At 34.7% G+C, this 15,816-nt stretch overlaps 1 protein-coding gene across 1 annotated transcript; it reads right to left on the reverse strand.

Moving 5' to 3' along the window:
• Positions 1-462: 462 nt before the first annotated feature.
• LOC133335994 (uncharacterized) lies at positions 463-1,533 on the reverse strand. Its single transcript, XM_061544285.1, has one exon. The coding sequence runs from the start codon at positions 1,531-1,533 to the stop codon at positions 463-465; it is 1,071 nt and encodes a 356-aa protein (XP_061400269.1).
• Positions 1,534-15,816: the final 14,283 nt, after the last annotated feature.

The following is a 15,816-nucleotide window of genomic DNA, read 5'->3' on the forward strand; positions in this document are numbered from 1 at the left end:
CCATACATTGTCTATGATTCCCGTTTGACCATGTACCCATATTATCACGAGAAATTTTTATTGATTTTTAGGCATTGCACTGCATCTTCATGCAATACCTTTTTCAAATTCACTGATCGCTCCTACGGCAACGGAATTCGCTTCAACACTGAGTTTGAGTCCCCGTCTTTCTCGAAATGTTGGGTCGATATTGCTCTTCCCTGGTGTTACTTAACGCACCCACATCTATAGGAGATATTTGCAGACGATTGCTGAATAACGACGGGGTAACTCATTGACAGACCAACAGTATCCGCTGATTTTAGTTCTTATGGAAGTTTTTTAAATGGTATAAAATCGAATTTATATTCATGTCAATATTTGTCAAATAACAATTATGAACACCAGTGTAAATTATATTTTTTAATAAGAAGTGTTCATTAAAACAAAAATATTACAAATAATTTCAGTTGTTATCCCATTTCATTTTGCATTGCCATCTTGTATTGTTGATTTCCTCTGGGGTCTTGACATCAAGCATACAGCTTCACGTTCTAAATTGCGACCCAATTTCATATTGCCATACTGACGACCAATTTCCAAATATTCCTGAACATCTAGGAAAATATTATTGTCAGATAAACTATTTACTCCACAGGTGGAAGAACTTTCTGGCAAACGATTTCCCATGGAATCTTCAGAAAACGATTCAAATCGCATGACGCCACATGAAGTATCGTTATGCGATTCTGGCCTATGCTCCTTGCATAACTTGGCAAAATATCGTTTGCGCTCCTTGGCAGATTCATAATTACAACAAGGATCATGTTCAGCTAATTGTTTTTCACTTTCCAAATTGTTGTTAATAATTTGTTGACAAACACCGGGGGGAATTTCTTTTGGTAATATCGAGGCTTTGCGACAATTCTCCATAATCCAACGGATGTCATCTTTACAAGCCACCACTTGCATTTCAGTGAATGGTAAAGGGCGTTTTATTGTTAACGCTGTACCGGGATTGTAGAGACCCTCCTCGACATCAAAATAATTTGTGGGCACCTTCCTTGCAGGTTGAACGGATGTTAGAAAAGAATAAGGACCTACTGGTGGCATACCTTGTGCTTGTTCAACAGCATAACGTCGATCATGTTTGCAACAATATTTCCAAGATGAAAAATCACCATGCCAGTTTTCAAATTTTCCATTTACATGTAAACCATCGTCGAACCACATATCTTCTATGTCCTGAAGGCTGCCATTCAGAAATGTTCCCTTAAAAGTAAAATTATAGGGTTCAGCTAAATGTAGGGTGCCATAACCATTGAAATGACCACGATTAAAATATCCCTTATACACACTGCCATCGGGATAGGTGTAGGTGCCATAACCATCAGGACATTGAAGCGCTTTTTGCCACACTCCTTGATATTGACTGCCAGTTATTAAATGTTGTATTGTGTCATGATTTTTTCCATTAAAGTTTACACCCGATTCATCTATATGAGGCATATCTTTGTCGGTTATATTTGTCTGATTGTTGGTTGAATTGTCCATTTATTTTGAAATGTTGCTTGTTATCTAAGTTTTTGTTGCACAAAATGTAATTTGACAGAAAATACATAGTTTTTAAAGGGCCCCATAAGTTTGCCATACACTAGTCAATCTCACACATATACTATAGGGTTCATCGGCATGTATAGTGTGTGGGGCCCTTAACATTGGGTCTATTCCAGAACCTGCAAGAACGTACAATTTTTTACTACGATAACAATTTTTTCCTTTATGATATCAAATATTAAAAATTAGTAGATTCTTGCAGTACGGGAACAGAATATTTATTGTTAGAAAATAAATTGTCTATGCCGGCAGGCGAATTCATGGCTTAGTCTTCTCTTGCTGTCAACATTTTAATCGCGAAATACCAACCAGAACAGGATAAAAACTCAAAATATCTTTCAAAAAACGTAATGATAGTAGTGTGCACAAATATTTTCGTTCGAATAAAAATATTTTGTGTTTATTTATTCTTCAGATAATAAATTTTACAATCAATGAAGACTTCGAATTCTCTTCCTTGTTAACCTTATACCGGTCCATCCGGTAGACCTTATTTAATAGGCCTTGTGTGGTTCATAGAATTATTTCGAGAATATGTAAAAACTTTAAATAAACACATTGTTGTATTATCATCTCTTATTTAATTTGGGACCTATTTTTAATAAGTTCCTTGAATATATTATTTGAAGTTAAGACCTAAATATATTCTGACGTTTTTTTTTCAAAAAAGTAAACAAAACTCATTTTCACATACACTTCATATGAATATGAATACTATGTGCATCTAAACTTCCATTTGGATCCAGTGTTTTCGTGGTCTTCAACTTAAAGCAACGATACTCATAATTTTTATGGGGTTGGGATCAAGATTACGTCAATATAAATTATTTTGGATCTCCACAATCGCCCCCAAACGAAAATGGAAAATATATTGGCCCCAAGAGAACTTTGGATGTTAATATCAGATACCCCGTATTTCGACAGAAAAACATATATCGATTAAATTAGGGCCTTTTGTTCTACTTATTTTGAATTTCATATTCAGGGTATTATGTCTTTGTGCATATGTTTGTAACAGGCAAAAATAATCGAGATAGACCCATGGTTCCTTTTGAGAATACGCATATAATCAATTTCTGAGTCGATTTATGCATGTCCGTCCGTCTGCCCATGTTAAATTGTAAACAAAGTACAGGTCGCATTTATGATCTGAATTGGACGAACCCTATTGAAGGACGAACCTATTGAAATTGGGAAAAATCGGTTCAGATTTAGATATAGCTCCCATATATATTTTCGTCCGATTTATGGTAAATGGGGCACCAAAGTCCCTACATACCTTTCTATATATCTTTCGATTTGCACGAAATTTGGCATAGTGTACTAAATTAAGTCTAGAATGATGTGTGCAAAGTTTCGTGAAAATCGGTTCATATTGAGATATAGTTCCCGAATATATATATCCTTAATCGATTTAATGTAAATGGTGTACCAAAGTCCCTATATATCTTTCGATTTGCTCGAAATTTGGCACAGCGTAATGATTATGGTCTACAATGATGTGTGTTAAGTTTCGTGAAAATCGGTTTAGATTTAGATATAGCTCCCATATATATTTTCATCGGATTTAAGGTAATTGGTGCATCAAAAACCCTATATATCTTTCGATTTGCACGAAATTTGGCATAGCGTACTGAATTGCGTCTATAATAATGTGTGCTCAGTTTCATGAAAATCGTTTCAGATTTAGATAAAACTCCCATATATATATTTTCGCCCGATTTTAGGTAAATGGTGCACCAAAGTCTCTGAAAATCATTCGATTTGTGTTAAGTTTCGTGAAAATCGGATTCAGATATAGATATATAACAAACATACGTAGAATATACCCAAAGTGGTGAAGGGTATCATATAGTCGGCCCAGTCCGACTTTACTACTTTCTTTACTGGTTGTATTCGGATGAAATGAGACTACCTTTATTATGGGTTTATTGCTTGGTTTGAAGAATAAAAAAACAAAAAAATATTTTTATTTGAAACAAAATATTTGTCCACAAACTTATCAATAAGTTTTATGAAAGATAATTGGAATTTATATCCTGTTCTGCTATCCTGTTATATCCTGTATTGCTATATATTAAGAGAAGACTAAGCCATGAATTCACCTGCCGGTTAACCTTATGTATAAACCTTGATACTTATTTTCATTGATTACATAAAAATAATACAAAAAAAAAATAATAGAGGAAAATATAAAATATTGCATTATTTCAACATGTCACATACACTCCTGCACATTTTAACCAAATTTCATTTATTTTCCATTTTCTCCCCCACCGGAAAATAGGATAATAATAGGAAGCCAAAGAAAGAAATCATTAAATTTTATAGATGAGTTTACATTAATTTTTGATCATTAAATATGTACAAAATATTGTGTCAGTAACAATATCAGATTTCCCTCTTCCTGTACCGCCGTACAAACAAACAGCCACTTACGCACAGCAGCGGAAATGTGTCTGAATGATATTCATATCATATTTATGTAAATTGGCTGCAACATTTAAGTATGAGCACCTTACACCTTATATCCGAACAACAACAAAGAATAACATGTTTTCCCTTGAAATGAAATGAAAAGCAGGGATGTGGCACATATCAATGTTGTAGCTTTAGTATTATGTTTCGAGAATCAAATGTGAGTTCGCAATATATATATATATATATATACGTATAAACACAGCTCGTCTCAATGAATTTCTGATGAATCATGTTACCATACAATACGTATAAAGGAAATGACAGCTGAAACGCGTAACGAGTCACTGAACATTGTTACTGATAGAACATTTCATTTACATGTAGCTAAAACAGCGTGAGGTATACCAGAATAGTGGCAAAAATTGTAAATATAAACATAAATTTGAATGAACAAAGGAATTACACAATATATTTTTCATTTTTATAAAGCGTATGTGAAGATGGTGAATATAATTTGTCATTTTATATATTTTTAGTATGTATCAGGCTGTTTAAAATACGTGCAAATTGGACCATATGCAAGAGATTATTTTGGGATTCGATTTATATGCTAAATGAGTTATGGCTCATAAATGTAAATTACCTCGATTTTAACCTCTTGAGTTATCTAGTCACGATCGGGAATAAATATATAAAATGGTTAAAGCTAAAAATCTTACGAAAATTTTTTATGGAGGCTATATAAATCTGAAATGATTTTTACCAATAGCAATAGGGTTCGTGTTTGGGGCAAATAAATAATCTTTGCCAAATGCGACCTGTACTTTGTTTACAATTTAACATGGACAGACAGATGGGCCGCCAGTGAAAGAAACAGTATTGTCGGACAAGAACGACCATATGATACCTTACTGAACTACACTAAGTTTCTGCGGATCTAAATTCCGAGCTTGGAAAATATTTCGCGATATTTTCTCTAACTTGACCGATTAGAGGTCGACATGTCTTCTGCAGCGTCATTTCCGAATCGTGTTTTCCCGAAGTTAAAACTTATTTGTGTTATTTTACAAAAAAAAAACAGTAAGGAAAATAGTAAAGTCGGACTGGGCCGACTATATGATACCCTTCACCACTTTGGGGATATTCTTCATATGTATCTTTACAGATGTCGTCTTTTTGAAGGAACATTGATTTCATACTTTTTAAATCGACTTTAAGCTAACTTTACGCACGCTATTTGGTATGCTTCACTGTTTAAATCGGCCTAGCTATGGGTCTTTAGTACACCATTTACTTAAAATCGGACGAAAGTACACATAGGAGAAAGGCACACACAAGGTTATAGTAACTTCAGTACATTGTACCAAATTGTGTGCGGGTCGGCCAATCTTTGGTTCTTTAGTGCACAATTTACATTAAATCGGACGAAAATATATATTGGAGCTATATCTAAATCTGAACCGTTTTTCACGAAACTTAGCACACATCATTCTTGACCCAGTTCAGTGCCCTATGCCAAATTTCGTGCAAATCGTGCAGTTACTTCAAATCTGACAAAAATATATATGGGAGCTATATATAAATCTAAACCGATTTTCTCGAAACTTGGCACAAATCATTCTGGACCTTATTCAGTACTCTGTGCCAAATTGCATGCAAATCGAAAGATATAAAGGGACTTTGGTGCCCCATTTACCTTAAATCGGAAGAAAATATATATGGGAGCTATATCTAAATCTGAACCGATTTTCTCGAAGCTTGGCACACATCATTCTGGACCTAACTCAGTACACTGTGCCAAATTTCATGCAAATCGAAAGATATAGAGGGACTTTGGTGTCCCATATACCTTAAATCGGAAGAAACTATATATTGGAGCTATATCTAAATCTGAACCGATTTTCTCGAAACTTGGTACACATCATTCTGGACCTATTTCAGTACTCTTTGCCAAATTTCATGCAAATCGAAAGATATAGAGGGACTTTGGTGCCCCATTTACCTTAAATCGGAAGAAAATATATATTGGAGCTATATCTAAATCTGAACCGATTTTCTCGAAACTTGGTACACATCATTCTGGACCTATTTCAGTACTCTTTGCCAAATTTCATGCAAATCGAAAGATATAGAGGGACTTTGGTGCCCCATTTACCTTAAATCGGGCGAAACTATATATGGGAGCTATATCTAAATCTGAAACGATTTTCTCGAAACTTGGCCCACATCATTCTGGACCTAACTCAGTACACTGTGCCAAATTTCATGCAAATCGAAAGATATAGAGGGACTTTAGTGCCTCATTTACCTTAAATCGGACGAAAATATATATGGGAGCTATATCTAAATCTGAACCGATTTTTCCCAATTTCAATAGGGTTCGTCCTTGGGCCAAATAAGTGACTTGTGCCAAATTTCATCCAAATCTCGTTTCCTTTTGCCTGTTACAAACATATGCACAAAGACATAATACCCTGTACCACAGTGTGGTGAAGGGTATAAAAAAAAATAGTTCATTTGACCTATTTGACATCATAGTAGTCAGATCGCCTTCCCCATGGAGAATTTGTGGTGTTTGGCTTGTAATTGTGTCGTCTCGAACGACTAGAAAACGAGATAAAAATAAAGTTTTATCCGGAAATATCATCCGATCATCAAAGAAAATTATAGACGTCGTCTTTGACCATGACCGAAACCCTAAACAAAATTTCCTAACCATCTGCGTTATATTTCCGCCTCTAGTGTGATAATGGTAATTCTAAAGATTTTCGGGCCCTAATTGTAGCCTCTAGAGCGACCAGAGAAACAGTCAAAAACAAAATTGTTTGTCTATTTCATCCCACAAATATTTAGCGATCAGATCCGTACGTGTATAATTATAATGGACAGACGGGCGAACACACATGTCTAGATTGACACAGGATGTTAGGCACGTTCCCCATAGGAATTGGCAATAATATGGTATTTTCGATTCTCAATGTATATCGCTACTAACAATTATTAATTTTGGCTCTAGTATCGAGGTACCCCCAATATTCGTTATTTTGGGGATGCTGGGTACGTTTCTCAAAAGGCTGTGAGTATATATTGTATATTCTTATTGGGTGCCAAATGTTCAAGGTATTAGCCAAATCTTACTGTTTGTTGTTTGGTGTTTCGTTTTTTTTTCTGAAAAAACTCGATGCTTTTAAGGGCTAAGCAGAATGCTCGCGTTGAGCCATCCGTTGCGTTATGTGTTATCGAAAATACAACAACCACAAGGAAACGATAACACAAACGCTCGAAGTTGATGTGCGCTGCGCTTCGGAGTTAAATATATTTTAACTTTTTGAGTGCGTTAACGCGATAACAAAAAACACTCAACGCGAGCATTCTGCTTAGCCCTTTAGGCATTTTGAATGTCTACTAACAATTACGGCCCAACTTATCGATGGTTTTTATACCCTTCACCACACTGTGGTGAAGGGTATATGCATGTCCGTCCGTCTGTTGATGTTAAATTGTAAACAATGTACGGGTCGCATTTATAATCCGATTTAGCTGAAATTTGGTACAGCTCATTTATTTGGCCCAAGGACGAACCCTATTGAAAGTGGGAAAAATCGGTTCAGATTTAGATATAGCTCCCATATATACTTTTGTCCGATATTCGGACTTTAGACCCTGCAAATCATTCGATTAAGTCTAGAATGATATGTGCTAAGTTTCGTTAAAATCGGTTTAGATATAGCTCCCATATATAGTTTCGCCCGATTTTAGGTAAATGGTGCACCGAAGTCCCTGCAAATCATTTGATTTGCACGAATTTTTGCATAGCGTACTGAATTGAGTATAGAAAGATGTGTGCAAAGTTTCGAGAAAATCGGTTCAGATTTAAATATAGCTCCCATATATAGTTTCGTCCGATTTTTGGTAAATGGTGCACCAAAGTCCCTGCAAATCTTTCGAGGTGCACGAATTTTGGTATAGCGTATTGAATTGAGTCTAGAAAGATATGTGCAAAGTTTCGTGAAAATCGGTTCAGATTTAGATATAACTCCCATATATAGTTTCGCCCGATTTTATGTAAATAGTGCTCCAAAGTCCTATATATCTTTCGATTTTGGGATAGCGTACTGTGATACGTGATAATCGGTTCAGATTTACATACACCTCTATATATATTTCCGTCCGATTTTAAGTAAATGGTGCACTAAAGGGCTATAGCTAGGCCGATTGACACAACGTAATGAAGTTTATATAAATTAATCTCTGATAAGTTTCCTTGAAATCGGTTCAGATATAGATATAACATAGCTTCCATTTATAATTTCGATTTATTCATGTTAATTGTACACCAAATAATCAATGCGTGTCTGATTGAGATTAAACTATAAACAGTGTAGCATACCGATTAGTGTTTGCGTTAAATCGGTTTACAAAATTTAGCATAGGTTGCAGAATGACATGTGTAGGGATTAATGTTAGTCGGTTCAGATATAGATAAAGATCACATATTTATGTTCGTTGTATTTCATGTAAAATTTCCTTCGAAAAATCAACGTCTTTTAGGATACATATGTTGATTCTACCCAAAGAGGTGAAAGGTATCATATAGTCGGCCCAGCCCGACTTTACTACTTTCCCTACTGGTTTTACTTGTTAAAATTTAGTACTTCGTTTTTAAATATATAACCTATAATGGTACCGAACGATTTTAGATATTTTAATGCACTCTGCATGTTGTTCTTTATTAAAAAAGTCGCGGGCCATTGTTAAATTTAAAGGCAGCTGGTTTTTAATCGATTAAACACTCAAGTCATTGTAACAATGTTTCTTAATCTAATTAATTTTTACACAACTAATAACAACAACTGTTCTATTCAAATACATGAATGAGTGTCACTGAATACCCCCCGCTGTTTTATTACCACAAATAAATTTGTAATATGACGTGATGATCTATTGTGTTAGCTTTCGTCCACCGAACACGTAGCTTTCGTTGAGAAATGCTAAAAAGTGTAATTTTTCCCCTGTGGATATTCAGGACAACACATGTTCTTTCGATGATTACTAAAACCTAAGGTCAAGTTAGCCATCAGATTTAATAAAACGGCAGATTTATCATTGCTACAAATATTTAATAATTAAATATACATAAGACAAATCCCCGCCTGTTATTTCACAACACAACAGCAGCTACTACTACTACTACCGCCACCACAGTCAGTGCTGAACATAAAAAATGAAAAATGGCCAACACGTTTTTCCCCAAACACGCATTTATCAAATAAAATAAAATGTAATGTACGAATATAGTTTGTGAGGAATTGGAATGGATCGCGGGACCTCTGGCCAGTGACTATGCTCTCCATAAAATGTGGATGTCACGGCATTGATTAGTGGCAATGGAAGTGAAAGTTTAACTTTTACTTTCACCTAACATCGTAACGGTGTCATCAGTGACACAATAGGAGCGGTGTGGCTACTAGTTTATGTATTGGTTACTGCAGCCCCATATACTCAAACACACATACATACATGCGTATTACATTGGATGTGAAAGGAAACAAAGAAAACTAATGAATAAAGGTTTAATATGTATTTCTTTTACGTTTGCTATTTTTTAACATTTTTATCAAAAAGAAAATCATAAAATGAAAAAAGGAGAAAAAGAAAACTGAAATAAAATATAGAAATGTTTGCATGTTTGATTTTCATTTAAAGTCACGAAACAGCTTGAAGGTATAGTTCGGTTAATAAATATTCTACTTTGTGTATAATTTTTTGTGTTCTGTAAAATATATTTTTCATAAATTCGGCTTTGATTAGCACTACCTCCAATGAATACGAATCCTATTGATCTATAAAATATAAGCAGATGAGATATTTAACTTTATAATATACGAGGTTTATAGAATAATTATTGATTTTTATACCCTTCACCACACTGTGGTACAGGGTATTATGTCTTTGTGCATATTTTGGTAACAGGCAAAAAGAAACGAGATAGACACATTGTTCCTTTTCAGAATATGCATAAAACCACTTTCTGAGTCGATTTATGCATGTCCGTCCGTCCGTCTGCAGATGTTAAATTGTAAACAAATTACAGTTAGCATTTATGATGCGATTTGGATGAAATTTAGCACAAGTCACTTAGTTGGCCCAAGAACAAAGCCTATTGAAATTGGAAAAATCGGTTCAGATTTAGATATATCTCCCATATATATTTTCGTCCGATTTAAGGTAAATGGGGCACCCCCTCTATATCTTTCGATTTGCACGAAATTTAACACAGAGCGCTAAATTAGGTCCAGAATGATGTGTGGAAAATCGGTTCAGATTTAGATATGGCTCCCATACATAGTTTCGCCCTATTTAAGGTAAGTGGTTCACACAAAGTCCCTACATATCATTCGATTTGCATGAAATTTGACTTAGAGTGCTAAATTAGGTGCAGAATGATGTGTGCCAAGTTTCGAGAAAATCGGTTCAGATTTAGCTATAGCTCCCATATATAGTTTCGTCCGATTTAAGGTAACTGGTGCGCCAAAGTCCCTATATATCATTCGATTTGCACGAAATTTGGCATAGAGTACTGAACTAGGTGCAGAATGATGTGTGCCTAGTTTCGCAAAAATCGATACAGATTTAGATATAGCCATATATATTTTCGCCCGATTTATGGTAAATGGGTCTCCAAAGACCCTATATATCTTTCGATTTGCATGTAATTAGTGTGTAAGGATTGATGTTAGTCGGTTTACTTATAGATAAAGATCGCATTTTTAAGTTCGTTCAATTTCATGTCAATGTTCCTTCGAAAAGAAATTGTCTCCGAAAGATCTATGGACCGATCTGCGTTGACGGTGAGTATCGCCGTCGAATGAACCATGAGTTGTACCGGACATCGACATTGTTAGACGTATTGAGCTGCAGCGACTACGTTGGCTAGGTCATGTTGTGAGATTGGATGAAGATGCCCAAAGGCATATAAAAGCGAACCACCTGATGGTTCACGCAGAAGGGGGAGGCCTCGAATAAGATGGAAATATCAAGTGGAAGATAACATTGCCGAACATAGTATTTCAAATTGGAAAAACTGCGCAAAAAACCGACGCGCCTGGATATCTTTTCTAAGCTCGGCCTATGAAAAGAAAAGGTCTGTCACAAGCCAGCTAAGTAAGTAAATTTTTTTTTAATATCCGCCCCTATATTGGAAGGTTAAAACACATTTTAAGAATTCAAGAAAGCTTTTAAAATTTTTTTAATAATCGAAGCCAATAGTCAGCCAATTGGACTTGTTTTAGACAAAAAAAACCTCTATGAAAGCTTCTATTTTTTTAACAAAGCAATTAGTCCATCGGCCCTCAAATGACGATGATATGAGCATGAAAGTCCTATATTTTCATGATCATGGAGACGAGACCTACGCATGGCAAAATTTTTCGGAACGGATGAGCCCCTCAGCTTAGACCCAACAAAGCGTAGCTTTGTGTTTAGTACATTGGGTTCTTATTGGGTACTAAATCTCTCCACCAAAAATTATAAATATAGGTCCACTTTTTCTGGTAGCACCCATATAACGGTACCCTCTAATATAATGGTACCCCCAATTTTCAGTATTTTGAGGGTGTTTTGATCGTGTTTTTCCACCGAATTGGCTGTAATTTAGAAGTTTTAGTTCTTACTGGGTAGCATATCTCTCCACTAAAAATTAGGAATGTAGGTCCCTTTTTGGGATAGCCCCCATATAAGGTTACCCCCCAATTTTTGGTATTTTGGGGTTCTTGAGCGCGTTTCTCAACCGATTTCGCAGCAATTCGGTATTTTGTAGTCGTATATGGTAACACATCTCCCTAGCAAAAATTATTAACATACGCCCCCTTTTTGTTGTAGTCCTCATATAAACCCCTTTTTATATTAAAACAGTTATCTGATTTGTTCGCGTTTTGGGACATCTGTAAAGATACATACGTAGAATATCACCAAAGTGGTGAAGGGTATCATATAGTCGGAATTTTTTAGTACAGCCCCCATATAACAGTAACCCAAATATTGAGTAATTTAGGATCTTTGTCACGTTTTTAACCGAATTGTCTACAATTTAGTATTTCGAATTCTGATTGGGTAGCAAACACAAATGATTGATTTCGATCTACTTTTTGGGTCTATCCCCATGTAACGACACCCCAAATTATTCAGTATTTTAAAGAGTTAGGGAGTTATAACCGTGCCCCCATTCTTGGCGATTTTATTCACTTTTTTGACCGATTTGTCTATAATTTAATTTATTATTTGATGTCAAAAATTGCACACCATTTATGAAGATCCTTATAGGAGTGTATAAAATGTTCGGCCTTTTTTAAAGAGGTTTTTACTAATTTTTGGTTTTGGACCCCATGTTTTTTTGGATTAAATACATTTCAGACAAGTTGGAATCGGTTTATAAATGTTTGACCGGCTGATGCAGAAGATAAATTTCATGTGGAGTAACCGATTTCGTGAAAAATTTGCACATCGAAATATTTCATCCAAACTTTGATCAAGTTCGATGATGGAGAATAGCGGTCCATTTCTTCAGGTACATCCCACACAAAATAGTCAAACTAGTGCAACAAATTAATATTATAATATCATGCGAACGGACAAACATATTATTTACCAAGCCTAGATTAATTCCGACTCATTGGCCCACTCCTACTGTTTCCTCCCCCACTAATGGTCAACATTTTCAATATTTAACCAGTAAGGAAAGTAGTAAAGTCGGACGGGGCCGACTATATGATACCCTTCACCACTTTGGGTATATTCAACAGATGGAAGCCTTTCTGAAACCTATAAATTTTGGTCAGATATAGTATTGCTTCTTACAATAGGACAATCTTATGTAATTATTTATTAATTTAAAGCAAAATATCTAAATTTAAGCCGATTTCATCGAAACTTGTCACATGTTAGGCTACACCTATTTTAGTATGTTTTGTGCATTCGGCAACATTTTGAGTTCCTTATTATATATAAAACTAGCGGGCCCGGCAAACGTTGTCTTGCCTAGCAATATAGTTGATATAAAATTTTCGACATTTTAGGCTGGTTTTTATACTCTCCACAAATTTTTATAATACCTTGGTATTTGTCCGAACACATAAAAAATAACATTACAGTACTGAATATCTAAAATGTTTTGTTTATGAGCTATTTGCTATTTTTGTCTTCTAAAGTTTCGTTGATTAATAATTGAATTCGTGGAAAATCAAATTAAATTAAAAACATTTAAATGCACATATAAGTTTGACTTCCGGATTTAATTACATTTTCCCCAATATATTTATTAGACTTCCATTTAACGGTAGCGTAATATTAAATTAGCTTTTTATACCCTCCACGATTCAATATAGAACTTTGAAATTTGCACATTTCTACTACTCATAAGATATTTGGTATTGAAAATGTTACATTTTTGTTCACTTTTTATGGTAGCCCCCAATATTCAACAGAATTACTTCTAATTTAATAATAGGGATACTACTACTAATACTGCCTAATTGAGATGATCAATATTGGCCCAAGAATTCGAATATCTCCCATATACCTAAAATCCGGTATTTGGCTGTAATTTTATATTCGCCCAAGCCTCCAAATATCGCCTATATAATAGTACTCCACATTTTCGATGCTATGGGGGATTTGGGCACGTTTTTAAATATAATCAGCTGTAATTTGGCATCCATTCCCATTGTAGTAGCTGTAATATATCATTCCGGGATGGTAAAACACATTTTTGCGGAAAGAATTCTATTTAGGACCAAGATTTCGTATTGTAAATGCGTTGAGCGAATTGGGTTGGACTAACGTATTAAAAAGGTGCCATAAATATTTCTCATATATTTTTTGTATTCTCACAAAAAAAGTTTAAATACAATGTCAATCCAATTGAAATTGAAAGTTTTCAATAATTGACAAATGAAGGCTTATAGGATTGGTCGCTACCAATTCTAGCCCAAAATATCTCAAAAAGCAACTACGACGTGGTGCAAATAGCTTAATACAAAATTCGTTGAAATGCAAATATGCTTCATAGTAATTTTTTTGCAAATTTTCCGCGGTTTCCAAGACTAAGATCAGATAAATCCATTCAGCCGTTCTCGAGTTTTAGCGAGACTAATGAACAGCAATTCATTTTATATATATACAAAAGTTTTTTCAAGACAATGACAATCCAATTGATTGTAGAAAATTAACATATTTTGAGAATTTTCCATAAATGACAATTACTTAAAGATATTATACGCTGCCAACTTTCGCCCAAAATATGTCCAAGAAGAACTACGAAGAGATGAAATCATAAAGGTTCGATATAAAATGTGTGGACATTCTAATATCTTTCAAAATATATTTTGCAACATTTTCGCGGATTTTTCTCAAAATGTTCTTTCATTAAAACCTTTCCACTTCAATTACAGACAACTAACAGCAATTTTAAGTCAAATCGTCCAGCCATTTTTTTAAAATAATTTTTGCAAGATTTTCGCGGATTTTTCTTAAAATTTTCTTTCATAAAAACCTTCCCACTGTAATTACCGACAACTGAAAGAAACTTTGAGTCAAATCGGTCCAGCCGTTCTCAATTGATGAGTTAGTATACATTTTTATGGCTCCATTTTTATATATATAGATATCTAAATCTGGACCGATTTTAAGGAAACTCAACACACATAATTCTAGACCTAATTCATTACGCTATGCCAAATTTTATGCAAATCGAAAGATATATAGGGACTTTGGTACACCATTTACATTAAATCGGACGAAAATATATATGAGAGCTATATCTAAATCTGGACCGATTTTCAGGAAACTTGACACACATCAGTCCAGACCTAATTCATTACGCTATGCCAAATTTCGTGCAAATCGAAAGATATATAGGGACTTTGGTGCACCATATACAAAAAATCGGACGAAAATATATATGGGAGTTACATCTAAATCTGAACCGATTTTTATGAAATTTTACACACATCATACTAGACCTAATTCATTACGCTGTGCCAAATTTCGTGCAAATCGAAAGATATATTGGGACCGTTTACATTAAATCGGGCGAAAATATATATGGGAGCTATATCTAAACCTGAACCGATTTTTCCCAATAGGGTTCGTCCTTGGGCCAAGCAAGTGACCTATGCCAAATTTCATCCAATTCGGATCATAAATGCGACCTGTACTTTGTTTACAATTTAACATGGACAGACAGACGGACGGACATGCGTAAATCGACTCAGAAAGTGATTCTATGCATATTCTCAAAAGGAACCATATGTCTATCTCGTTTCCTTTTGTCTGTTACAAACATATGCACAAAGATATTATACCCTGTACCACAGTGTGGTGAAGGGTATAAAAATCTAGTATTAAATATTTAAATATGGAATGTTTGTTTGTTACTGGTAAGTGTAAAGTTCCCAGTAACAAATTTATCCTCTTTCTATTTTTAGTCCTTCTGTGTCTTTTTCGTTCTTATTTCCTTGAAATGTAATCTGAATACCAAAAGACTAGATTTTATGATCCTAAAATATGCTCATAGAACGCTAAGTTGTCTGGCAACATTTCTTATGTTGCTCTATGAAGCTAAGTTCGAATCCTATCAGATCTCAGCATTTTCTCCATGAACATTAGAGTTATCAACAATAACAGCAACAACGAAACGAAATCATTAGGCCATAATTAAAAAAAAAAACTTCACCTATGCTGAATTTCTATTTCTTAATGTACTCGCAAAGGACAATGACTTCGATTTTGTGTGACTGTGTA

Source organism: Musca vetustissima, unplaced genomic scaffold (genome assembly GCF_032173495.1).
Source record: "Musca vetustissima isolate MV318-11 ecotype Yass unplaced genomic scaffold, APGP_CSIRO_Mvet_v1 utg5493, whole genome shotgun sequence".
Classification (NCBI taxonomy): Eukaryota; Metazoa; Arthropoda; class Insecta; order Diptera; family Muscidae; genus Musca; species Musca vetustissima.